The 26782-nt window shown below is 42.0% G+C and overlaps 1 protein-coding gene across 6 annotated transcripts in view; it reads right to left on the reverse strand.

The window, feature by feature from the left end:
• Positions 1 to 26782, reverse strand: part of ppp1r13bb (protein phosphatase 1, regulatory subunit 13Bb) — a 120569-nt gene that overhangs the window by 43878 nt on the left and 49909 nt on the right. For 4 of the 6 annotated variants that reach the window (XM_068039016.1, XM_068039013.1, XM_068039015.1 and 1 more), the window contains exons 6-9: positions 24266 to 24440; positions 10026 to 10222; positions 9229 to 9393; positions 7859 to 8060 (exon numbers count right to left, since the gene is read on the reverse strand). In XM_068039016.1, the coding sequence (XP_067895117.1) occupies positions 7859 to 8060; positions 9229 to 9393; positions 10026 to 10222; positions 24266 to 24440 (739 nt within the window). The remainder of the gene's footprint in view (positions 1 to 7858; positions 8061 to 9228; positions 9394 to 10025; positions 10223 to 24265; positions 24441 to 26782) is intronic. The other 2 variants (XM_068039018.1, XM_068039014.1) reach the window with 1 other exon arrangement.

Raw genomic sequence — 26782 nt, forward strand, 5'->3', positions numbered from 1 at the left:
ATTTTCTACATCAACTTTCAGCCTTTCGAGTGAAAATGCCAATTTTGTGCCCAATTAGCAACAATTTTGTATTGTGGACTCAAGAACTGAACAGTGTTTCTGCAGCCGCAGACATGAATCTAGGATGGTATGTTGCCTCCTTGGTGCCAGGGTCAAGGATATCATTTGAGCGGCTGTAGAGCATTCTGAGGCGGGGGGTGGGGGGCGGGGTGGGCACAAGCTGAGCATCCAGCAGTGTGGCCCATATCGCTACCAACGACATAGATAGATAGAGGGATGAGATCCTGCAGGCAGAGTTTAGGGAATTAAGAAAGAAACTAGTAAGCAGGACCTCACAAGGTAGTAATCTACAATTTCTTCCGCACCACGCGCAAGTGAGTACAGAAATAGGAGGATACAGCAGACGAATGCATGGTTGGAGAGATGGTGCAGGCGGGAGGGTTTTAGATTTCTGGGATTTTGGGACTGGTTCTGGGGAGATGGAACCTATACAGGCTGGATGGATTGCACCTGAACAGAGCCAGGACCAATGTCCTTGTGGGTGATTTGCGAGTGCTACTGGTGAGGGCTTAAATGAACTTGACAGGGGTGTGGGAAACAGCAAGTTAATATGACAGAGGAAAACCAAGATGCGCAGAGATTGGGAAAGACAGATAACATATAGGAGGGAAGGTGGGGTCAGTGTAACAGGGAAACTAATAGGATCTAAATTAAAGTTTACTGTGCATGTCTTTGATGTGCGGAATGTGATACACAAGGTTGGTGAGCTGCCGGCGCAGATAGCCACATGGAAATATGATGTTGTGGCAATAACGGAGACCTGGTTTAAAAACAGGGCAGGGCAGGGTAATAAACATCCCTGGATACAAGGTATACCAAAAATATAAGGAAGGACAGAAAGGAGGAAGGATAGCAGTACTGATTAAAGGGAATGTTACAGTGCTGAAGAGAGATGTCGTTCTCAAGTGGTTAAGGACAGAATCTAATTAGTTCCGGCTACAGATACCGTTATATTGTTGGGTGCATTCTATAGACAACCAACTAGTGGGAAAAATATAGAGGAACGAATCAGCAAGGAAATTAGAGAGAGATGCAAGAATTGTAAAGTAATGGGGAACTTTAATTCTACTAATATAGACTGGGATAATATTAACGTCAAGGACAGAGAGGGGCAAGAGTTTCTAAAGTGTGTTCAGGACAATTTTCAACATCAGTATGTTTCCAATTCAATGAAGGAGGCATTGCTTTAATGCATCGGTGCAGACTCGATGGGCCGAAAGGCCTCTTCTGCACTGTATTATTCTGTGATTCTGGTTCTGAGGAATGAGGTGGGTCAAGTGTAAGTGATCATAATATCATAAGGATTAGGTTGAATATGGAAAAGGATAAGAAGCAATCCAGAGTAACAGTAATTAATTGGGGGCAGGCCAACTTCAATGGCATGAGAACAGATCTGGCCCAGGTAAAACTGGAATTAAAGATTGGAAGGCAAAACTTTAACAGAACAATGAGAAGGACTTTAAATGAGGAGATGATTTGGTTACAGTCAAGGTACATTCCCATGAAGGAGAAAGGTAGGGGAACAAATCCAGAGCTCCCTAAATGCCGAAAGAGATAGAGAGCAAGATGAAGCTGCAAAAAAATGGGCATATGACAGATATCAGGTGGATAATACAATTAAGAACCAGGTTAAATATAGAAAGTTCATGGAGTCATATACGGCACAGAAGGAAGCCATTTAGCCCATCGAGTCCATGTTGGCTCTCCATGGAGCTAATCAGTCAGACCCATGTCCCTGCTCGATCCCCATAGCCCTGCAAGTGGCTATCCAATTTCCTTTTGAGTAATTAATTGTCTCCACTTCCACCAGCCTTGTGGGCAGCGACTTCCAAGTCATTACCACTGGCTGCATATAAAAGTTCTTCCTCATATGCCCCTTGCATTCCTTGCCCAAAACCTTCAATCTGCGTCCCCTAGTCCTTGTACCATTAGTTACTGGGAACAGTTTTTCTTCGGCTAACTTATCTAAGCCTGTCATTATAATGCACACCTCTATTAAATCTCTCTTCAATCTCCTTTGTTCTAAGGAAAACGACCCCAGCTTTTCCAACCTAACCTTGTAACTAAGATCCCCCATCCCTGGAACCATTCTGGTAAATCGCTCTGCACGCTTTCAAGGACCCTCACAGCCTCCCTAAAGTGTGGTGACCAGATCTGGATGCAATACTCCAGTTTGGGCCTAACCAGAGCTTTATAAAGGTTCAGCATAACTTCCCTGCTTTTCTGTACTCAATGAGTCTATTTACGAAGCCCAAGATCCCATATGCTTTATGAACCTCTCTCTTGATATGTCCTGCTACCTTCAAAGACCGATACACATGCACCCCAGGCCCCACTGTTTCTGCAAACTCTTTAGAACTGTGCCATTAAGTATATGTTGCCTCTCCCTTTTTCTACCGTCAAAATGCATCACCTCACACTTGTCAGTATTAAATTCCATCTGCCACCCGTCTGCCCATTCTGCTAGCCTATCTATGTCCTGTTGCAGGTAGTTCCTATCATCCTCACTGTTTGCCATATTTCCAAATTTGTCACTGGCAAGTTTTCAGATTCTACTCTGTATTCTAACATCCAAGTCATTTATATATAGTTAAAAAAAAGCAGTGGTCCCAGCACTGACCCATGGCAAACACCACTGTCTACCATCTTCCAGTCAGAAAAAGGACCATTCTGTCCTTAAGACATTTTTTTTTATCCAATTGGACACTGACCCTCCTATTACATGAGCCTCAATTTTGCTAACCAGCCTTTTAGGTGGCACCTTATCAAATGCTTTCTTAAAATTCATATAAGCACCATCCACCATATTCCCTTCATCAACTGTCATGAGGGGAACTGAAAAAGCAATTGAGAGAAGCAAAGAGGGAGTATGAGGGGAGACTGGCAGCTAACATAAAAGAACACAAAAATCTTCTATAAACATATTATTGGTAAAAGAGTTGTAAAAGGAGGAGTGGGGTAGATTAGGGACCTAAAAGAGGATTAATGCAACGATGCAGGGGACATGGCTGAGGTTCTAAATGGCTACTTTGCATCTGTCTTTACCAAGGAAGAAAATGTTGCCCAAGTCATCATGAAAGGAGTTAGTTGAGGCACTGGATGGCCTTAAAATTGATAAAAAGTATTAGATAGGCTGACTGTACTTAAAGTTGATAAATCACCAGGGCCAGATGATGTGCATCCAAGGATACCTAGGGAAGGGTGGAAATTGCAGAGGCACTGGCCTCTTCCAATCCTCCTCAGATACAGGGGTGTTGCCAAAGGACTGGAGAATTGAAAATGTCACAACCTCGTTCAAAAAAGGTGCAAGGATAAGCCCAGCAACTACAGGCCAGTCAGTTTAACCTTGGTGGGGGGAAAGATTTTAGAAACAATAACTTTGTCCCAGATTAACAGTCACTTGGACAAGTGTGGATTAATTAAAGAAAGCTTGCATGGATTTCTTAAGGACATATCGTGCTTGTGTTTTGTGATGAAGTAACAGAGAGGGTTGATGAGGGTAATGTGGTGTACATGGTCCTCCAAAAGGCATTTGAAAAAGCGCCACATAACAGGCTTGTCAGCAAAGTTAGAGCCCATGGAATAAAAGGGACAGTAGCAACAGGGATACAAAATTGGCTGAGTGACAGGAAACAGAGTGTAGTTGTGAAGGGTTGTTTTTCAGACTGGAGGAAGATATATAATGGGGTTCCCCAGGGTTAGGACCACTGCTTTTCTTGATCTGTATTAATGACCAAGACTTGAGTGTACAGGACACAATTTAAAAATTTGCAAATTTTTGGAAGTATGTGAACTTTTAGGAGAATAGTGATAAACTTCAAGAGGACATAGACAGGGTGGTGGAATAGGCGGACAAGTGGCACATGAAATTGAATGCGCAAAAGTGCAAAGTGATTCATTTTGGCAGGAAGAATGAGAAGCGGCAATATAAACTAAAGGGCATAATTCTCAAGTGGGTGCAGGAGCATAGGGACCTGCAGGTAGATGGGCATAAATCATTCACAGTGGTCGGGCAGGTTGAGAAAGTGATTAATTAAGCATATGGGATCCTGGGCTTTATATTTAGGGGGGAGGTGGCAGCATAGTGGTATTGTCACTGGTATAGTAGCCCAGAGGCCCAGGCTAGTGCTCTGGGGACAAGGGTTCAAATCCCACCATCCCAGATGGTGAGATTTGAATTCAATTTAAGGGCGGCACAGTGGCGCAGTGGTTAGCACCACAGCCTCACAGCTCTAGCGACCTGGGTTCAATTCCGGGTACTGCCTGTGTGGAGTTTGCAAGTTCTCCCTGTGTCTGCGTGGGTTTCCTCCGGGTGTTCCGGTTTCCTCCCACATGCCAAAGACTTGCAGGTTGATAGGTAAATTGGCCATTATAAATTACCCCTAGGATAGGTAGGTGGGAGGGAAATATAGGGGGGGGATGTGGCAGGAATATGGAATTAGTATAGGATTAGTATAAATGGGTGGTTGATGGTCGGCACAGACTCGGTGGGCCGAAGGACCTGTTTCAGTGCTGTATCTCTTAAAAAAAAAAATAGGGGCATACAGTACAAAAGCAGGGAAGTTATGATAAACGTCTATGAAACGCCGGTTCAGCCTCAACTGGAGTATTGTGCCCCGTTCTGGGCACCACACTTTAGGAAGGATGTGAAGGCATTACAGAGAGTGCAGAAAGATTCATGAGAATGGTTCCAGGGATGAGGAATGTCAGTCATCCTTATTCCTCAACCGAGGGTTCCTCATACCATGGTTGAGGGGACCTTTGACCATGTCCAGCCCATTTCCCACACTTCTGCTCTCATCCCTTCTCCCTTCCTCCTAAAACTATGATAGGATTCCCCTTGTCCTCAACTTCAACTGCACCAGCCTCCATATTCAATGGATCATCCTCCGCCATCTCCAGCATGATAATACCAAACACAAATTCCCCTCCCGTTTCAGAATTCCGAAGGGACAGTTTCCTCCACGAGACTTTCCATGGAAGTGCAGGAGATGCAAAACCTGCCCTTCTACCTCCTCTTGCCTCACTGTCCAAGGCTCCAAACACTCTAACCAGGTGAAAATTTGAGTTACGTGTACTTCTTTCCACTTAGTATACTGCTTTCACTGCTCACAATGTGGTCTGCTCTACACTGGGGAGACTGCTTTGAGGAACACTCAAGCTTCCGGTTGCCTTTCATTTTCCTTATCTACCTTGCTCTCACACTGACCTCAGTCCTCGACCACCTGCAGCGTTCCAACGAAACTCAACATAAGCTCGAGGAACAGCACCTCATCTTTCAATTAGGCACTTACAAACTCTGAGTTCAACAGTTTCAAGACCAATTCTTCTGCCCCATTTTGTTTCCTTTTATTTGCAGGTTTTGGTCTTCCTCTCATTTTTGTTTTTGGGTGGCAACTGCTCATCATTCTGCCCTTCACACCTCCTCGAGACACATCTTTTGCTTCTTTACTTGTCCATTACCTCTCGCTTTGGCCTTGCACCACCAACTCTCCACAGCCTGTATTGCGTAGAAACTTCTGTGCTTCAACTAATTCTATTCTGCTTCCCAAGCTGCCATAAATTTGCTATTTAACTACAAATAGTATAAAATCCAAGTATTAAACACAATAATGTGTGAATGTATGCTTCTAAAATGGAATCTGAAAACATATGTATACACCCCAGTCCAATTTTCCACCCCCCTCACCTGAACACTACATTATGTCCTGGTTTCTCATAAGAACATGGAAGATCAGCTTCTATGTAAGGAACAAGCATGTCAAAGTTGGCTACGTTAACATTTGTTAAAAAGAATGACTTAACTGGTATTTATACAGCACCTCACACTTTCTTAGGAAGGCTCAAAGTGTTTCATAGCCAACAAATTATTTATAGAATGTAGTCACTTGTTACATAGGCAAATGCGGCACCTGAACAGGTGGAATGGTCCTCAGTTTAATGTCTGATTTAAAAGATGGCAACTCCCTCAATGCAGCACCTATTCAGCGTTGAAAGAATTGTCAGCATTAGCTATGTGCTCAAGTCCGTGGGACCTGAACTTTCAACTTTCTGACTCAGAGATGAGAGTGTTACCACTAAGTGAAGCTGACAAAAAAGGCAATTAAAACAAAAGTCAAAATCAAAACCATTTTATGGGGTTGGCGTGGAGGATGCAGCACAAAAAGCTCGAGCCCAGCAAAAAAATAACTTTGGAACTAGGCAAGGTACATTATTATTTATTAATATATGGCAGGTCTGTCCAATCTTTTTGCATGGCAGGGGGTGGGGGCCACATTACAATTTTTTTCTCACATGGGGGGCTGGTGAGAGAATTTTAGAAAGAAACAGCCATTAAAATTTGTTACATTTATAAATAAAACAGCTTGGAGGAAATCAGAGAAACATTCTGAAATTTGGGGAAGGATTTAAATTGCCCTTTAAAAATCTTGGGGCAATTATATTGGGCTTTGCTATGACCACACCTGAAATACTGTGCATAGTTTTTGGTTCCCTTACTTAGGAAAGGGCAAAAAGATCAAGTAAATTGATTCCTTGGAAGAGAAGACTGTCTTGAGGAGATTTTGAGTGGAATGGGCCTTTATTCTCTGAAGTAAGAAATAATGAGAGGTGATCTAATTGAAATGGGTAAAATTCTTAGAGAACTTGACAGGGTAGATACTGATAGGGTGTTTCCTACTGGCTGCACTGTATAGAACTAGAGCTCAGTCCCAATACAGTCATGAGATGAGGAGAAATTTCTTCTGAGGGTTATGAAACTTTGGAATTCTCTATCACAGAGGGCTATGGATACTCAGTCATTGAGTATATCCAAGGTTGAGATGGATGGATTTTTGGACTAAGGGAATCAAGGGATATGGGGATAGAATAGGAAAGTGGAGTTGATATAAAGGTTCATCCATGGTCTTAGTGAAATGTGGAGCAGGCTCAAGGTACTCTAAGGCCTACTCCTGATCCTACTTCTGAGGTTATGTTCTTAACATCAGGATGTTGGAATTAAAGCAGGACGGTTGATAGGCACGGCTGACATCTAAGTAACGTTTTGCCTTATCGAGGTGACTCAAGTACAAATTTATAGATGGGTGCTTCATTTGTGTTGTGTTTTTTTTTTTGTCTTTGCAAGTGTGCTGGATTGTTGTAGCAACTGCTGCCCACAATAATAAGGTTACATGAAAGAGATCAGAAAAAAGAACCAACTTAAAGTAAAATAAAATAAGCTACTTTTGGCTTAAGAGGCATTAAAAATAACTTTAGGCACAACATTAGTGTAGTACATTGGTCTTCTATTGTGCTGCACTATGCAAATCCAGGTTGTTGCCTACAATTTACTCCATAGCTTGTACCCCATTTCAAAAATAAAGAAGGGTCATGACATAATCATAGGGAAGAAACTAAAGGAAGATTAAATTCACACCTCTTGCTCTCCAAAACCAGAATTCAGCAACAGGGAATCAGTTGCTTATCTACAGGCTCATTCAAGAAAAAAAGTGATACAGGATGTTATATATTACCTGGGAGTGGGAGGGGACTGAGAGGCAAGATAGTAAGTGTAGCTTTGACAGAAATACAGCCAAAATTTCCTATTTTACATTTATTGGAAATCAACATTGTTTTGTTCTGGAACACACATTCTTAAGTTTAACTCCCCCTTGCTCAAGCCCATGATTAAATATATCTATTTGAACTATGGGTTATGTTTTTCTCCAATGCTTTAGCTCTTTTTAAACATCAGGTTAACCTCTTTCAGAACAAGAGCATAATTTTTTTTTTTAAGAAAGCAACGTACTCCACTACTTACCAGATTTTGCTCTAGTCATAGCATAGCTACCATTGCCAGATATGGTCAGTGACTGAGGTTTCAAGACTTCTCCTTGTGATGACTGGTTACCTTCTGGTCTAGTTGCAGTAGAAACTTGGATGTAGGGTCCCACAGCTGCAACACGGCCCGAGGTATTAGAGTGTATCTGGGGTGCTGGTGTGCCATTAATTCGATTCAGCTGCTGGAGGAAGAACAGGTTTGTTAAATAAACACCAACTTCTGATACGAAGAAAAGGTTAACTGCTCTATTACAGTGGATTTGCATTGTGAGTTTTTTGGACAAAATTAACAATTCATGATTAGAGCAACTAGTAGACCTCCTGTTACATTGTTTACAATGAGTTTGAGCATGTGCTACTATAGAAGTGATGTATGGGGGAAACTGGAAATGTTGGGTGTCTAGTAGGACTCAAGTTGAAAGTGTTGAAAGAAATTCCAGGGGGCTAGGACCTAAAAGAATGGAAGACACATGCCAAGAATTGATCTGTGGCTAGCATTCGTTGGAAGAAGCAAGATATGTAGACAGTGATGGCAACAGCTGCAGTGAGCAAGGAGAATACACAGTGACCAAGGCTGCCAAGTCAGGAATGTTCCCATTGCCACATATACTTTCTACCTTTATATGCTTATGCTATAAATTGCAGCATTTAAGACTGTATATGTATAGTTCTCTGGCTGAGAAATCAATGCGATTCTACAGTCATTGCAAATAAATGTTTGAGTAATGTGATTGCTTGTTTCATGCAGTTGCTAGTTTGTAAATAGTATAGCTTTGGAAAAAATTAGCAATTTTGGTTTGTCTTATGGTTGCTGAATTTTCCTATTTACCAAGCGAATGGAACTGGCTTCTGATTGGCTTAAATGTCCACTGATTAAATGCAAACCAATGAGCACAGATAGCTTAATAATTAGCTATCTGAGCTGTTCATGTGCTTTTTCCCCTCAGGCCACTCATGCAGTGTGATGCTTTGAAATATGAGGCTAATGATGCAAAATAGATGACTATCACCTGTATAATTGAAAGTTCATGAAAGTGGTTCCACAGTTAGTATTTTATCACAGTTGTTACACCATAACTTGAGAAACAGAAGATGCAACAATATGCCGCAGTATCATTTACTTATTAATGAAATAAAATTAAATCTTCATCTCTTAGGAAATGAGAATCCAGACTAAGTGTTTTTTAAAAAAAAAATCTGATGGACAGGGTATTGTAAGCACAAATCACAGCAGTTCAGAACTTAAGCACTTTCATCGCAGAACTGTGCACAATTTGTTCAATTACATACAAGAATAAATATTTGCATTGTTCAAAATGTTAGATAGAAAAATAGAAATCAGCATCATACAGGAATGTTTTCCTTTTGACGTGCATCAGTTTTCTTCTTCCACAAGCGTTCACGAAGTTCACTGATTCTTTTGTCCATCATAGTCACTTCCACGTTACGCTTGTTAAGCAGCTCCTTTTGATGTTGAAGTTTAGTATTTTGCTCCTGATTAAGCTTATTGCGAATCTAAAGAGGACAGTAAATCCATAGATGTTAAAATGTTTGGTGTCATAATCTGTTTATAAACTCTTGCTCAAGCTGAAGTTTCTTTAGCTGGACAGGGAAAGTTAGCGAGTGTCAAACTTCTCTATTACTGCTTTTCTGTTGTGTAAGACCTATGCTAATGGTGCTGGCTCCCAGCACGTTGGTGTTGTGCAGCCAGTGCCAACTCCAAATTAAAGCTGCCAGATTGGTGAGGCTGGCTGCCAGGATGACTTTTTTTTTAAAAAAGCAGTTGGTCTTCCTAATGCCTGGCTTAAGTGAATCAGCCACTTGGTAGTCTGATTTCGTTTGCCTGCTTTCTTAACCATTGTGTGAAATAACTGCGTGGAAGTAGCATTAAACAGTATATATTTTTTTTAAATTAATAAAATCTTCTAGAAGAACTACTTCAATCAAATGAAGACCCTCACCTTTGTTGTAAAAGTCAAAATAAATGTAGGTTTTCACTTTTAACTCTCAGCTATACCAGAATATCAAAGCAAAACTACAAGATTCATGGTTCCCTTTATAGAAACCAAAACAACTTTTTGCTTGGATCCTAAATACAGCATTATAAAAATGGGTACCACAGCTTTGGTTCATTCTATATGCTTCACCTGCAGCTCTTGATATAACTTCTTTAATTCAACTGCAGCAGGTCCTGGCACTTGTCCATTATAAGACTGCAACCCATTTGTTTTTCCTTTCCTCAGGTCATCGAGTTGCTGCGTCAGTTGCTCAACTTTTAACACAGCCGACTGCAATTCCCGCTGTTTCTCATGAAACATATTGTTAATGTGCTCAATTTCAGCTGCTGTGAGAAGAAAAGTGAAAAAGAAAAGTGAAAAACTGGAGACTTGCAAACTTGCAAGCTATTAAAATGTGTTGCATTTATTTTAATTTCATTTTAGGTAGCATTTGCAGAGAATGTCAAAATTTAAGAAAATAGCAGCAGGACATTACTCATATTAAAGTTATGGTGGTGGAAAATAGCAAGAACCCACAATGTGTAGTAGCAGTGGGTTGTGGAAGGTCCTGATTACAATGTGATGTCTGGGATGATCACATGTGCTGGAAAATATCTCCAAATTGTTGCCCTTGACCTTAATGTTTCTGAAATTGAGGGGAAGCTGAAGGGACTGCCTCACATATGGCAAACTGAAAGATTCCTCAAACACACATTTGAGGATATTGTCACCTTACAAGTAGAGGAAGCCACAAGGAATGGTACTTTTTTATTCATTCATGGGATGTGGGTGTCACTGGTAAGGCCAGCATTTATTCTTCCTCGCGAATTGCCCCCAAGAAAGTGGTGGTGAGCCACATTCATGACCTGCTGCAATCCATATGGTGAAGGTAATCCCACAATGCTGTTAGGGAGGGAGTTCCAGAATTCTGATCCGGTGACGATGAAGGAATAGCAATATATTTCCAGGACAGGATGGCGTGAGACTTGGGATGGGAACTAGGTAGTGGTGGTGTTCCAATCTGCCTGCTGCCCTTGTCCTTCTAGAGAGTAGAGTTCACAGGTTTGGGAAGTGTTGTCGAAGAAGCCTTGGTGAGTTGCTGCAGTGCATCTTGTAGATGGTTCACACTGCTGCCACGGTGTGCTGGTGGTTGAGGGTAAGAACGTTTAAGGTGGTGGATAGGGTGCCAATCAAGCGGGTTGCTTTTTCCTGGATGATGTCCAGTTTCTTGAGTGTTGTTGGAGCTACACTCATTCAGGTAAGTGGAGAGTCAGGCGAGTTACTCGCCACTCAATAACCAGCTTCTAGCCGGCTCTTGTAGCCACAGTATTTATATCGCTTCTCCGGTTCATTTTCTGGTCAATGGTGACTCCCAAGATGCTGATGGTGGTGGATTTAATGATGGTAATACCATTGAATTTCAAGGGAAGGTGGTCAGACCCTTCCTTATTGGAGATGGTCGTTGCCTGGCAGGAGTGCGACGCCAATGTGTTACTTGCCACTCATCAGCCCAAGCCTGCATGTTGTCCAGGTCTTGCTGTATGTGGGCACGGACTTCTTCAGTTTCAGAGGATTTGCAAATGGAAATGAACACTGTGTGATTGTCAGTGAACATCCCCAACTCTGACATTATGATGGAGGGAAGGCCGTTGATGAAGCTGCTGAATAAGGGTTGGACCTAGGGCACTGTCCTGAGGAGCTCTTGCAGCAGTGTCCTGAGCATTCAACAACCACAACTACATTTCCTTGTGCTAGGTATGACTCCGACCAGTGGACAGTTTTCCCCCAATTCTGATTTATTTCAATTTTACCCGGGCTCTTTGATGCCATACTTGGTCAAATAAGTTATAATCGAGAAAACCAGACGGTGAAGGATAGAACTGAAGCCAATCTTTGCACACTTTTATAAGCATTTATTTACAGAGCTGCACATTACAAATATACACCACCTTCACCCAACCACCAGTTTCAGACTGTTCCTTTTTATAGGAGCGCAAATGAATCTCCAGTTAATGCCCAAGACTTGCCAGCAATTAAATACCCTTCGCTATAAATAAAAATTAGAATTCATTTGCACAACCAAAATTTCAAAACAAATCAAAACCCTCCATATTCTGTAGAAAGCATTACATGGTGAGATTACCCTCCTCTAGGATGCCTAACAATTTCTTCATACATGCATTTCTTTTTGTAAAACAAACCAACAGTTGTTGACTAGCATTCACATCTTTATTTTTAGAGATTTCTTTTCTCACCAGCATTTGTTCCAAGCCAGCAAGGTCAATCACTTGTTTTTCGTAGAGCGTACATCACTGACATGGAACGGTTAAAACATAACATTCAATTGCTATACTACCTTCGGTACAGCCATTGTACAGAATCTCACTTAAAATATTTGATAAACAGAATCCCATAACCACTGTCTCCATAAGATCCAGTGTTTTGGCAGCCAAGTACTTTTAACAACTTTTTTGTGGATGTAAGTCATCAACTGTCTGATTGTTTCACAAAAAGAAATGCAGTTATGAAGATATTGTTAAGGGTCCTAGAGGAGGGGAGTCGCGCAATGTAATTCTTTGTACAGAATATGGAGGCTGTTGGCTTAATTTGTTTTGAAATTTTGGTTGTACAAATCAACTGTGTATTTACAGAGAAGGGCACCTGCTAACTCCCAAGCTAAAGGGCAACATTTCCCATTCGCACCCTTCAGAAAGTTCTTCCTCATATTCCCCCTGCATCTCTTACCCAAAACCTTCAATCTGTGCCCCCTAGTCCGAGTACCATTAGTTAATGGGAACAGTTTTTCCTCGTCGAACTTGTTTAAGCCTTTCATAATTTTGGACACCTCTATTACATCTGCCCTCATTCTCCATTGTTCTGAGAACAAAATGAGTCTTTCCAACCTAACCTTGTAACTAAAATCCTCCATCCCTGGAACAATTCTGGTAAATCTCCAGTGCATTCTCTCAAGGACACTCAGATCCTTTCTAAAGTGTGGTGACCAGAACTGGGCGCAATACTCCAGTTCGGGCCTAACCAGAACTTCATAAAGGTTCAGCATAATTTCCATGCTTTTGTACTCAATGCCTCTATTTATGAAGCCCAAGACCCCATATGCTTTACAAACCACTCTCTCGGCATGCCCTGCAGCCTTTGAAGATCGATGCACATGCACCCCCAGGTCCCTCCATTCCTGCACACTATTTAGGACTGCGCCATTAAGTTTATATTGCCTTGCCCCATTCCTTCTGCCAAAATGCATCACCTCACACTTGTCAGTATTAAATTCCATTTGTCACCCGTCTGCCCATTCTGCTAGCCTATGTGCCGTTGCAGGCAGTTCACATCATTCTCACGTCGCCATACCTCCAAGTTTATTGTCGTGGCAAATTTTGAAATTCTACTCTGCCAATAACCAAATCATTTATATATAGCAAAAAAAAGCAGTGGTCCCAGCACTGACCCGTGACAAATACCACTGTCCATCATCCTCCAGTTTGAAAAACAAACATTTACTATGACTTGCGGTTTTCTGTCCTTAAGTCAATTTGACATTGACCCTCCTATTCCCAGGCCCAAACAACTTCAGCTGCTTCATCAATGACCTTCTTTCAATCATAAGGTCAGAAGTGGGGATGATCACTGATGATTGCACAATATTCAGCACCATTCACGACTCCTCAGATACTGAAGCAGTCTGTGTAGAAAGGCAGCAAGACCTGGACAATATCCAGGCTTGGCTTATAAGAAGTAACAATCGCTCCACACAAGTGCCAGGCAATGACCATCTCCAACAAGAGAGAATCTAACCATCTCCCCTTGACATTCAATGGCATTATGTTGGCTGAGTCGGGAATCCTCAACATTTATTCCAGACCCCATGAAGTCTTATGGCATCAAGTGAAATATAGACAAGGAAATCTCCTGCTCATTACCACCTACCACCCCCCCTCAGCTGATGAATCAGTATTCCTCCATGTTGAACAGCACTTGGAGGAAGCACTGAAGGTGGCAAGGGCACCGAATGTACTCTGGGTGGGGGACTTCAATCTCCATCACCAAGAGTGGCTTGGTAGCACCACTACTGACCGAGCTGACCATGTCCTTATGGACATAGCTGCTAGACTGGGTTTGGGGCAGATGGTGAGGGAACCAACAAGAGGGAAAATTATACATGACCTCGTCCTCACCAATCTGACTGCCACAGATGCATCTGTCCATGACAGTATTGGTGGGAGTGATAATTGCACAGTCCTTGCGGAGACGAAGCCCTGTCTTCACATTGCGGATACCCTCCATTGTGTTGTGTGGCACTACCACCATGCTAAATGGGACAGATTTTGAACAGATCTAGCAATGAAAAACTGGGCATCCATCAACAGCAGCAGAATTGTAATCAACCACAATCTGTAACCTCATGGCTCAGCATATCTCCCACTCGATCATTACCATCAAGCCAGGAGACCAACCCTGGTTCAATGAAGAGTGCAGGAGGGCATGCCAGGAGCAGCACCAGGCATACCTCAAAATGAGGTGTCAACCTGGTGAAGCTACAACACAGGACTACTTGCGTGCCAAACAGCATTAGCAGCATGCGACAGACAGAACTAAGCAATCTCAACGGATCAGATCCAAGCTCTACAGTCCTGCCACATTCAGTCGCGAATGGTGGTGGACAATTAAACAACTGACTGGAGGAGGTGGCTCCACAAATATCCCCATCCTCAATGATGGGGAAGCCAGCACATCAGTGCAAAAGATAAGGCAGAAGCATTTGCAATAATCATCAGCCAGAAGAGCCGAGTTGATGATCCATCTCGGCCTCCTCCTGAAGTCCCCACATCACTGATGCCAGTCTTCGGCCAATTCGATTCACTCTGCGTGATATCAAGAAACGACTGAAGGCACTGGATACTGCAAATGCTATGGGCCCTGACAACACTCCAGCAATAGTACTGAAGACCTGTGCTCCAGAACTTGCCACACCCCTAGCCAAGCTGTTCCAGTACAGCTACACTGGCATCCACCCAGCAATGTGGAAAATTGCCCAGGTATATCCTGTACACGAAAAGCAGGACAAGTCCAACCAGGCCAAGTACTGCCCCATCAGTCTACTCACGATCATCAGTAAAGTGATGGAAGGTGTCATCGACAGTGCTATCAAGCGGCACTTGCTTAGCAATAACCTGCTCAGTGACGCTTAGTTTGGGTTGCGCCAGGGCCACTCAGCTCCAGACCTCATTAAATCCTTGGTTCAAACTTGGACAAAAGAGTTGAACTCAAGAAGTGAGATGAGAGCAACTGCCCTTGACGTCAAGGCGGCATTTGACAGAGTATGGCATCAAGGAGCCCTAGCAAAACTGGAGTCAATGGGAATCAGGGGTAAAGACTCTCCGCTGGTTGGAGTCATACATTGCGCAAAGGAAGATGTTGGTTGTTGGAGGTCATTAATCTCAGCTCCAGGATATCACTGCAGGGGTTCCTCAGGGCAGTCTCTGAGTCCCAACCATCTTCAACTCCTTCATCAATGACCATCCTTCGATCATAACATCAGAAGTGGGGATGCTCGCTGATGATTGCGCAATGTTCAGCACCATTCGCGACTCCTCAGGTACTGAAGCAGTCCGTGTAGAAATGCAGCAAGACCTGGTCAATATGCAGGCTTGGGCTGATAAGCGACAAGTAACATTCGAGCCACACAAGTGCTGGGCAATGACCATCTCCAACAAGAGAGAATCTAACCATCGTTCCTTGACATTCAATGGCGTTATGATCTCTGAATCCCCCACAATCAACATCCTAGGGGTTACCATTGACCAGAAGCTGAACTGGAGTAGCCATATAAATACTATGGTTGCGAGAGCAGGTCAGGGGCTAGGAATCCTGCGGCGCGTACTCACTTCCTGACTCCCCAAAGTCTGTGCACCATCTACAAGGCCCAAGTCAGGAGTGTGATGAAATACTCTCCACTTGCCTGGATGGGTGCAGCTCCAACACTGAAGAAGCTAGACACCATCCAGGACAAAGCAGACCGCTTGATTAGCACCCCATCTACAAACATTCCCTCCCTCCACCACCAACGCACAGTGGCAGCAGTGTGTACCATCTACAAGATGCACTGCAGCAATGCACCAAGGTTCCTTAGGAGCACCTTACAAACCTGCGACCTCTACCACCTAGAAGAGCAAGGGCAGCCGATGCATGGGAACACCACCACCTGCAAGTTCCCCTCCATGCCACACACCATCCTGACTTGGAACTATATCGCCGTTCCTTCACTGTCGCTGGGTCAAATCCTGGAACTCCCTTCCCGACAGCACTGTAGGTGTACCTATCCCACATGGACTGCAGCGGTTCAAGAAAGCAGCACACCATCACCTTCTCAGGGGCAATTAGGGATGGGCAATAAATGCTGGCCGAGCCAGCGGCACCCACATCCCAGGAACAAATATGATAAAAAAAAAAATTCCATGAGCCTCAATTTCGTTAACCAGCCTTTTGTGGGGTACCTTATCAAAAACATTCTTAAAATTCATATAAACATCATCCACTGCATTCCCTTCATTAACCTATTACATCATTAAAAAATTCAATTAGATTAGGCAAGCATGAACTGCCTTTTACAAATCTGTGCTGGCTATCCTTAATTAACTCAAAGCTCTCCAAGTACCTCTTAATCTTTTCCATATAAAACCTTCCCCACCAATGATGGTCAACTAACTGGCTTGTAGTTGCAAGGACTGCCCTTACAAACTTTCTGGAAGGGTGTCACATTGCAACTCTCCAATCCTCTGGCACCTTCCTCGTATTCAGGGAAGATTGGAAGATTATGGCAAGTCCTTCTGCTATCTCCATTCCCTCTTCCTTTCGCAACCTGGGATGCAAGCCATCCAGACCAGGTGATCAGCTAAACTTTTATGCAGCAATTCATCAAGCACTGTGAAATAAATCATGCAAAGTCCATTTCTGAAAGGACTTTCAGCTACAGTATTCATGACCATGATGCTCTCATCACTGGCAAATTCCCCTCCACCATCAGCCGCAAACTTCATTGGTGTCTCAAGTCCAGTCCTTATCCATTTCTCCATGATTTTGTCTGCAATAAACCTTTTGCCCGTACTCTATTATTGTAGAAAGATTAAATGTGGCACCCAAGTCTATAAAATGCAGGATGAAAACATTTGTGTCTTTGTCCACACTTTTAGATCCATGGCAATAACCCCTGAAAGTCACATACCAATGGAAGGCTAATAATAGGCAGTGTCCTCTGACACTTTTTACGGATTTCACAATTCTCACTAATTTCTTCTATTAGCCTTGTACATTCTTCATCAACCACACCTGCGCCTGTAGCAGCAGTTTTAATCTTTGACAAGTATGGAAGGCAAATTATCCATGTAACTTTAAGACAATTTTTTTTTCTGATTCTCATCATCTGATGCCATTAATACTTGTGGAATACTCTTGATACTCTCATTAAAAACATCCAGTTTTGCTGAGGGAATAGCTAAAATAATGTCTTGACCAGGTGAAGTGCAGATCACCAGACCCTCCAAAAATAATTGCCTTCTCATGCTCCATGTTAAATTTCAATTTGTGCCTTTTTCATAGAGGGTTTACTCAACAGAATAGGTATCTCACTGGAATCTACATCAGCGCTTATAAAATGGCTTTTACAAGGAATTACAATTCTCTTTCGTGACTCCATCATCAAACCTATAGCAAGTAGCACTTATATATTTCTTAACCTTGCATTGATCCTCACTACTTAATGAATCAAAACAACTTTTAAACCAATCTGTCTGACAGACTGTTGAAGTACAAGCTCTACCTATACTGCACAGTTAAAGGAGTCTACAACCAACACATTCATCACAGGTCTAAAATTTTTCCCAAGGATTGACAATGTGTTTTCTGAAATCTATCAAATTCTGACCATACCTCAGACATCTGTCATGCAGGCCCCCACCTGCCAAGAATGAGGCACGTTAATTTTGCCACATGGACATGAAATTTCAAACTGTTGCTGGGAAGAAGAGAAGGCCTATTACAAGGGGTTGCCAAGTCTCTGGCTGGAAGGACATTTTACATTACTGGCAGACAGTGCTGGAACAAAGGAGCTATCCCCTGCTCCCAATACACAGAACAGACATGGTCAGACCAGTTTAGTCACATGACTAACTGGCTGTTGCAGAGTTTGAACTGAGTTTTAAACTGGTGAAACAGTGTTTGAAGACAGAAAGCTCTTGGCTCCTGAATTGAAAAGTCATCCTCTCCTCCTGTCTGCCCCCATCTCTTTCTCACCAGCTTCGGAATCCATTGAAGACACATGAACCCCAAGAGAGAAAAGTCTCCTACAGTGAGAAAGGTTTAAGAAGAATACTGGTCCCCAATGAAAAGCAAGATCAAGCTACAAAAGGACTCTACAGGGAGCTCCAAGAACTGTAACAAACTCTTAAAATATTGCCTCTAACCTTTCCACTTAATCTTTTCTTCTGCTCTTTTCTGTCCCTATCTGCATGTGTGTATCGCATATGCATGCTAGTGTGGGTGCATTGTGTATCCGTGGATGTTAACCAAATTAGAGTTTAAGTTTCAGTTTGAATAAATTTCACCTTTCTACTTTAAACCTAAGAAAGCCTGTTTGTGCTCATTTCTATGCCTTATAATTGGAAAGCGATGAGCAAGAATTCACCAAGGGGGAGCTCAAAACACTGTTTAAAATAAAACCCTGTTACAATAAGACCAGGTGAAGGCTGAGAGGGAACCCTAGACGCCTTTCTCACCTGGTCATAACACATTTAACAGATCCTCGTTCTTCTAGATTTCATCCAAGAACATTAATAAAAGGTCCAAACCTTCATCACTGTCCATCTGACAGGCATCCATCTCACAAAATACATTTCTTTTTGTAGGAAGTGACAATGCCCAGGACATGCCTTGTTTTCTCTTTGGTAGGGAAGTAACCCGTATCCACTTTATTCTTCTACCAGTCATATATTCCAGACTCCGAGAATATTGGAAGGTAATCATACCCCAACAATTTACACTTGCTTTGTCATTTTCCACCATAGCCACTAGGATTTTAGTTTTCTATCTGGGAAAATTCTTTAGTTTCCAATCTTCAACTTTAGGCAACCATCCTTTTATTTAGAGAGATAAACATTACAAACATGCACCTCACCACCCAACCACCAGTTTGTCTGTTCCATTTTATAGGGGCACAAGTGACTCACCAGTTAATGCCTACCACCTGCATACAGTTAAATACAATTAACAAAATGCTGCCTTAATGTCAAGGGCAGTCACTTGTGCTTCACCGCTGAAATTTAGCTCTTTTGTCCATGTTTGGACCAAGGCTGTAATGAGGTCTGGAGCAGAGTAGTCCTGGTGGAACCCAAACTGAGTATTACTGAGCAGGCTAGTGGTGAGGAAATGCTGTTTGATAGCATCATCAACGATCCCTTCCATCACTGACGATTGACAGTAAGCTGATGGGGCAGTAATTGGCCAGATTGGATCAGTCCTGCTTTTTGTGGACAGGATATACCTGTGCAATTTTTCATGTTATTAGGTAGATGCCAGTGTTGTAGCTATAATGGAATAGCTTGACTGGAGGTGCTACCAGTTCTGGAGCACAAGTCTGCAGCACTGTTATTGGTGTCTGTAGTCTTTGCTGTATCCAGTATACTTAGCCATTTCTAGATATCAGGTGGAGTGAATCGAATTGGCTGAAGACCGACCTTTGTGATGGTGGGGAACTCAGGTGTAGGATAAGATGAATCATCCACTCAGCACTTCTGGCTGAAAATCACTGCAAATGCTTCAGCCTTGTCTTTTGCACTCATGCTGGGCCCCGCTATCATTGAGGATGGGGACGTTCACGGAACCTCCTTCTCAAGTTACATGGTCAAATGTTCACCACCATTGAACACTGGATGTGGCAGGATCTCAGATGCGCCTGTCATGGAAGACAGCAGCAGTCTAGGGACTGTTAAATTGGTCAATGCTGAAAATCTGCGACAAAGACAGCAACTCAGTGGAGGGCGACCACAGACAACACTTTGACATCATGAAGCAACTGGCAGCAAAGTGGTACGGAGTGCAGAGCTACAGTAGTACCATGGGATTCTATAAATCACTGGTATAGGTGGGTGTTTTATTTTGCCCACAACTGAGAGTCCTAAATAGCTTGTTGCCTCTCTTGTGCTAGGATAAAGGATACGACAAAGTTGGGACAAAAATGTTTTGGTGAGGGAAGGGGAATGGTCAGAAGTTCTCGTTGAAAAAGATTTCATGAATTAAGAAATAGAGTAAGACTTGAATAGTAGTGAAGTCAAGATTCCCCGACGTGCCCTATGGTAGTATAGGAATAGTAAGACAAAAGGTAAACCCATCAGTAGAAAAATGGTATAGGCAGGAAAGACTCAGATTCATGGGGCATCAGGACCAGTTCTGGAACAAGGCTGGGATCAATTTCCTTCCTGGAGAGCAACTAGTGTTGCATAGGAGGGCTTATACTAACAGAGAGTGAAAGGGAAAAATAAGATACAAGACAAAGCAGAGAGCAACACAAAGGGCAAGAGGTGTAACAAGGATGAGAGTAAAACTGGAAAACAACAGGTCAGAAGGAGCAGTATGAAAAAAAAACATTTCCAAGAAGACGGGCAGTTTTGAGTTATTCATAAGTAAATGTACAAAATATTCTGAATAAAACTGGCGAGCTAGAGGCACAATTTTGCTATATACTACTCGATTATTAATAGACATGTGATGTAGGCTTGAGCATGAGAGCGCTAACATTCCTGGTTACAAATATTCAGGAAGGACAGAATAGGAAAGAGAGAATACAGATGGCAGTATTGATCAAAGATTCCAATACAGCTTTAGAATGCAAGGTAATGCATTGGTGAAAAAAGCTGAATCTATTTGCTATGAGGTAAGGAACAAGAAACTCCTCTAATGAAAAGTGAAAACAAAATAGAGGAAAAGGTATGTAATTGGGAGAAATGCAGAACCAACAGGTAAAGGCCTGCAACTTGACCCGAACCCAACGGGACCCGACAACATGCATCGGGTTCGGGTCAGGTCGCACTTCCGGGTCCAGCATTCGGGCGCGGGTCAGATCGGACACGCTCTATCACTACCTCCGATAAGCGACTTTAATGTTCATTTACTTTTTGGACTTTAAAGGTGGTTTTGCTACAGTTATTTTGAGCTTGTGCAGGAAGGAACAAAGTGAAAAACAGAAGGTCAGTTGGGTGGGGCATGGGAAAAAAAATGGAAGGACTCAGGCCAGGTCGGGTCTCATTTGCAGACCTAAGCAGGCCTTTACCAACAGGACAATAATAATGAGTGATTTCAATTATCCAAAGATAGGGACGGGGCAAAAAGTGGCAAAGAAGGGGAGGGTTTTCTGCAGCTTTTTAGATCAGTACGCTTTTAGCCAACAAAGATGGGGGTATGTCTAGATCTAGTACTTAAAAATGAAGTGAGGGAAGTAAAGCAATGTGGTACATCTAGGGAACAGGGACCATAACACAATTAGGGAAGTAGAGAAATCAAAATGAAAATGCGATTGGGAGATATGACAAATATAGAGTTAATGAGAAAAAGTAAGCAGAGTACAGAAAGTAGAAAGAAATTAAAATCGCTTGAAAGGCGAACAAGAGTTCTGAAGAAAGACTGGAAGGAAACATAAATGAAAAGAGTTAAGGATTTTATTGCCATAAAAACAAAAGAATAATTTAAGGGCAGACTATTAGGAGATGAAAAATAAACTTATCTCGGATGAAGGAATAATGTAGATACTAAGAAAGAATTTTGCTTCAGTTTTTTTTTAAAGTTTGGGACAGTGGGAAAATTCACAAGAGCAGGTGGTGGTAGGGCAATTAGATAACGAGAAAAGGACTCAATATTTAACAAGTTGCTGCAACTTAACAAGTGAATATAGAATTTTGAGGTAAGTAAGAGATCAAATAGTGGAGGCTCTGACCACGATCTTTCAAACATGCTTGCATATAGAAGTTGTGACACAGCCAAGGAGGTTGCCATTTGGCCTGTCGTGTTCATGCTGGCACTTTGAAAGAGCTGTCCAATTTAGTCCCACACTCCAGCTTATTCCCCATACCCCACAAATTAGATCTTGTCAAGTACATGTCCATTGCCTTTCCTGATACCATCCTGGTAAACTTCCTCTGTACCCTCTCCAGGGCCTTAACATCTTTCCTAAAAAGTGTGGTGCTCAGAACTGTAAACAATTCTCCAGCTGTGACTTAACCAGAGATCTGTGAAGTTTTAAGCATGACTACCTTGTTTTTGTATTCAACTCCCTATTTACAAAGCTAAGTATCCCATGCGCTTTCTTGACCGCTCTATTAAATTGCCCTGCCACCTTCAAAGATTTGTGAATTTTGCACCCTTAGGTCCCTCTGCTCCTGCACCTCCTTCAAACAAGTACCATTTAGATGAAAATAAAAGCAAAATATTGCAGATGCTGGAAATTTGAAATAAAAACAAAGTTCTGAAAATACTCAGCAGGTCTGGCAGTATCTGTGGACAGAGAAGCAGAGCTAACGTTTCAGGTCAGCGACCTTTCATTAGAACTGGCAAAGGTTAGAAATGTAATAGGTTTTAAGCAAATAAAGCTGGGTGGGGGGAAAAGAGAACAAAAAGGAAGGCGTGTGGTAAGACAGAGGACTGGAGAGATTAACTGACAAGGTGGTCATGGGGCAAAGGCAAAGAGAGTGTGCTAATGGTGTAGTGAAAGACAAAGCATTAGTGCAGAGGTACTTTTAATGACAGAATAATGAGCAGCCCTAGCCAAAAGCACAAACATGATAAAACCAGTAGGCAGGCAGATGGTAAAAAAACAAAAAAAAAGGGAGTAAAATAAAATAATAAAAAAAGGCCAGTCATGCTCTGAAATTATTGAACTCAATGTTCAATCTGGTAGGCTGTAGCGTGCCTAATCAGAAAATGAGGCGCTGTTCCTCAAGCTTGCATTGATGTTCACTAGAACACTGCAGCAGGCACAGGACAGAGCTGTGGACATGACAGCAGAGGGGAGTGTTGAAATGGCAAGCGACCGGAAGCTCAGAGTCACGTTTTCAATCTGAGCAGAGGTGTTCCGCAAAGCCGTCACCAATCTGCGTTTGATCACCCCAATATACAGATTTTCAGCGACCATTTAGATTATATTGCCTCTTCATTTAGCTTCTCCCGAAGTGCATCACTTCATACTTATCTACATTAAGTTACTTCAGCCATGCGTCTGCCTATTTCACCAGTCTGTCCGTCTTCCTAAATCTGCTACTATCCTGCTCACTATGTACCACTTTGCCGAGTTTTGTGCCATCCGCAAACTTTAAAATTGTGCTCCCTATACCAAAGTCTTGAGATGCTAATGTAGCACCTCTTGATTTGTAAAAACTAAGTCGTGTCTGACAAATTTAATAGGGTTTTTTGAGGAAATACAAGTGTTTCAACAAAAGAAATGCAGTTGATACTGTGTGTATGGATTTTTCAGGCAAATACAGAACAACAGATACATTGGTAGATTGAACAGACAGACGGGTGAAATTTAATGCACAGATAAGCGAGGTCATATATTTTGACAGAAAGAATGAGATTCATATTCACAGGATGGTAAAACTTTAAAAGTAGAGGAGCAGAGAAACTCCAAGGTTCAAGTTCACAAACCTTTAAAAGTAAGAGAACAATTTGATAAAGCAGCAAAGAAAAACATATAAAACGGGTACATAGTAAAAAAGCTGCAGTAATGCTAAAGTCATACAAGTATTGGCTGCGTTCAGTTTTGGGAGATCCACGTTAGCACAGGATGCCAAGGTCATGGAGAAGATACAGAAGAGATTTATTAAAATTATATCAAGGATGAAAGGCAACAGTTTTATGGTAGACTAGAGAAATTGGGTCTCTGCACAAAAGAAATCTCTGACACAAATGTTTAAAAATGTTTGATAAGGTAAAGAGAGAAAAGCGGTGTCTATTAGTCAGTGAGTTAATAACTAGAGATCATAAATTGAAGTTCATCACTGAGAATGAAGGGAGAAGTTGAGGTTTATTTTATAAAATGCAGATTATTGCAGGACCAGAAACACTACCAGAAACACTGTAGAATCAGAATTCACAATTTCTTTTAAAAAGGAAAGTGGATAAATATTTGAAAAATAAAAATATGAAATGGCATTGGGAAAAGGATCAAATGGAGTGTTCTTTCAGACAGCTGGCACAGGCACAATCAGCCCTGTGTTGTAAACTCTACGATATTATCAATGTCTTGAAATACGACGAATTAATCATTTTTACTGATACATCTTAATTGATTAATGCTTGAGAAACAAACTGTATTAGAAATTCAGAATACTCACAAAGATTGCCATTGATAATTTTACTGTAGTCCACCTGTCCTCGCATAGCACGTATCTTCTTCAGCTTTGCTTCCTGACTCTCCATACGTTCTTTCAGTTTTTGTAATTTGTCACTTTCTGAAATGGACTGCTGCTGGCGCCTCTCTTGTTGTTTCAGATAACGCAAACGCTGTTCCTTTGGGGAGGGGGGGGGGGGGGGAAGAAAAGTAATTACCATTTTGCTTTTTGAAATTAAGATGTTCAGGAAACAAATATTTACATTGTGTCACTAGTTAGCTCCACACCAGAACAAAAAGTGAAATACTGTCGATACTGGAAATACGAACAGAAAATGCTGGAAATACTGAGCATGTCTGGCATCATCTGTGGAAAGAGTAACAGAGTTAATGTTTCAGGTCTGTGAACTTCCATCAGAACTGAGGACACAAAGCAAAAGATTAATTTTCTTTCTCCACAGATTCTGCCAGACCTGCTTAGTATTTTCAGCATTTTCTGTTTTTACCTGAGTATTTAAATCTCAATTGGGAACTTGGGGCTACTGGAAACTTCAATTTACTGTACTTCATTGGACACACAAGTTATCCAAACTTCAATGTAAAGTGTTATGACAGCTTGATTTAGAGGAAATACATCATGTCAGATTTATGGCAGAGCAATATTAATGTCTGTCAAGAAGAAACCTTTACTCGACGGTTTTACTCTCTCGAATGGCAAAAATATGTCTTTGTGCTTAGATTTCCCTTCCAAGCCCCAATTCTCTAGTCTTCCTTTTCCTTCTTTTAATCCAGCAAATCACAGAGGATAGCATACAGTTAGTGGTGCAATTTTCACACTTCACCTAAGTGACTATTCCACATATCTAAACCTGCGTGGTAAGTGAGTGACGATTTGACTATGATGGTCCTCATGTTTTCATCAGCCATCTGTACATTTACAAGTCACTAGATAAAGCCATAAGAACACAAGAAATAGGAGGAAGCCATTCGGCCCCTCAAGCCTGCCCCACTATTCAATAAGATCATGGCTGATCTGCCCCAGGCCTCAATTCCTCTTTCGTGCCAGCTCCTCATAGCCCTCAACTTTCCGATATTTCAAAAATCTATCAACCTCCTCTTTAAATACTTACACTGATCTAGCCTCCACAACTCTCTGGGGTACAGAATTCCAGACATTCACTACCCTCTGAGAGAAGAAATTCTTTCGCATCTCAGTTTTAAATGAGTGTCCTCATTCTATCCCCCCAGTTCAAGATTCCTCCACTAGTGGAAACACTTCTCAACATCGACCCCGTCAAGTCCCCTCAGAATCTTGCACGTTTCAAGAAGATCACCCCTCATTCTTCTAACCGCTAATGAATAAAGGCCTAACCTGTTTAGCCATTCTTGATAAGTCAACTGCTTCATCCCAGGAATCAGCCTAGTGAATCTCTTTTGAACTGCCTCCAATGCCAGTATATCCTTCCTTAAATATGGGGAACAAAACTGTACACAGTACTCCAGGTGCAGCCTCACCAACACCCTATACAGTTTTAACAAGACTTCCCTATTTTTGAACTCCAATCCAAATTCCATTTGCCTTCTAAATTACTTGTTGCACCTGAATGCTAACTTTTTGTGTTTCATGCACAAGAATACCCAGGTCCCTCGGTGTTGCATTTTTTGAAGTCTCTCTCCATTTAAATAATAGTCTGCCTTTTGATTCTTCCTACCAAAATGCATGATCTCACACTTTCCTACATTAAACTCCATCTAATAATTTTTTGCCCACTCACTCAACCTATTTATATCCCCTTGCAGATTCCATATGTCCTCATCACAACAGCAGGACCAGCAAACTCTCAAATTTTTCTTCATCCCCTTTCACTAGCCAAAGAACATTGAGGTCAACTGTAATAACTTCACTGCCACCCCACCTGCAATCACCCAAGTCAGTAAAGGCCAGAAATGAAGGCCGCCATCTCCTTCATCTATATAGCTCAGTACCAGTTCTACTACGCATTATTACACTGGGTCATCTGTAATTACTTTGTCTAAAACATTATACATGATTTGATGGAACCAGAATAAGATCACCTCTCATCCTTCTAAATTCCACTGACCACAGACCCAACCTGTCCTCATAAGATAACCCTCTCATCCCAGGAATCAGTTGAGTGAACCTTCTCTGAACTGCTTCCAATGCAAAAATATCCTTTCTTAAGTAAGGAGACCAAAACTGTACATAATACTCCAGATGTGGTCTCACCAATGCCCTGTACAACTGTAGCAAAACATCTCTACTTTTATATTTCATTCCCCTTGTAATAGACAACATTGCATTTGCCTTCTTAATCACTTTCTGTACCTGCATACTAACTTTCTGCGTTTAGTGTACTAGGACACCCAAATCCCGCTGCATCACAGAGCTCTGCAATCACTCTCCATTTAAATAATGTTGCTTTTCTATTCTTACGACCAAAGTGGACAAATTCACACTTTCCCACATTATACTCCATCTGCCAAAATTTTGCCCACTCAC

The sequence above is a fragment of the Heterodontus francisci genome, chromosome 9, assembly GCF_036365525.1.
Source record: "Heterodontus francisci isolate sHetFra1 chromosome 9, sHetFra1.hap1, whole genome shotgun sequence".
Classification (NCBI taxonomy): domain Eukaryota; kingdom Metazoa; phylum Chordata; class Chondrichthyes; order Heterodontiformes; family Heterodontidae; genus Heterodontus; species Heterodontus francisci.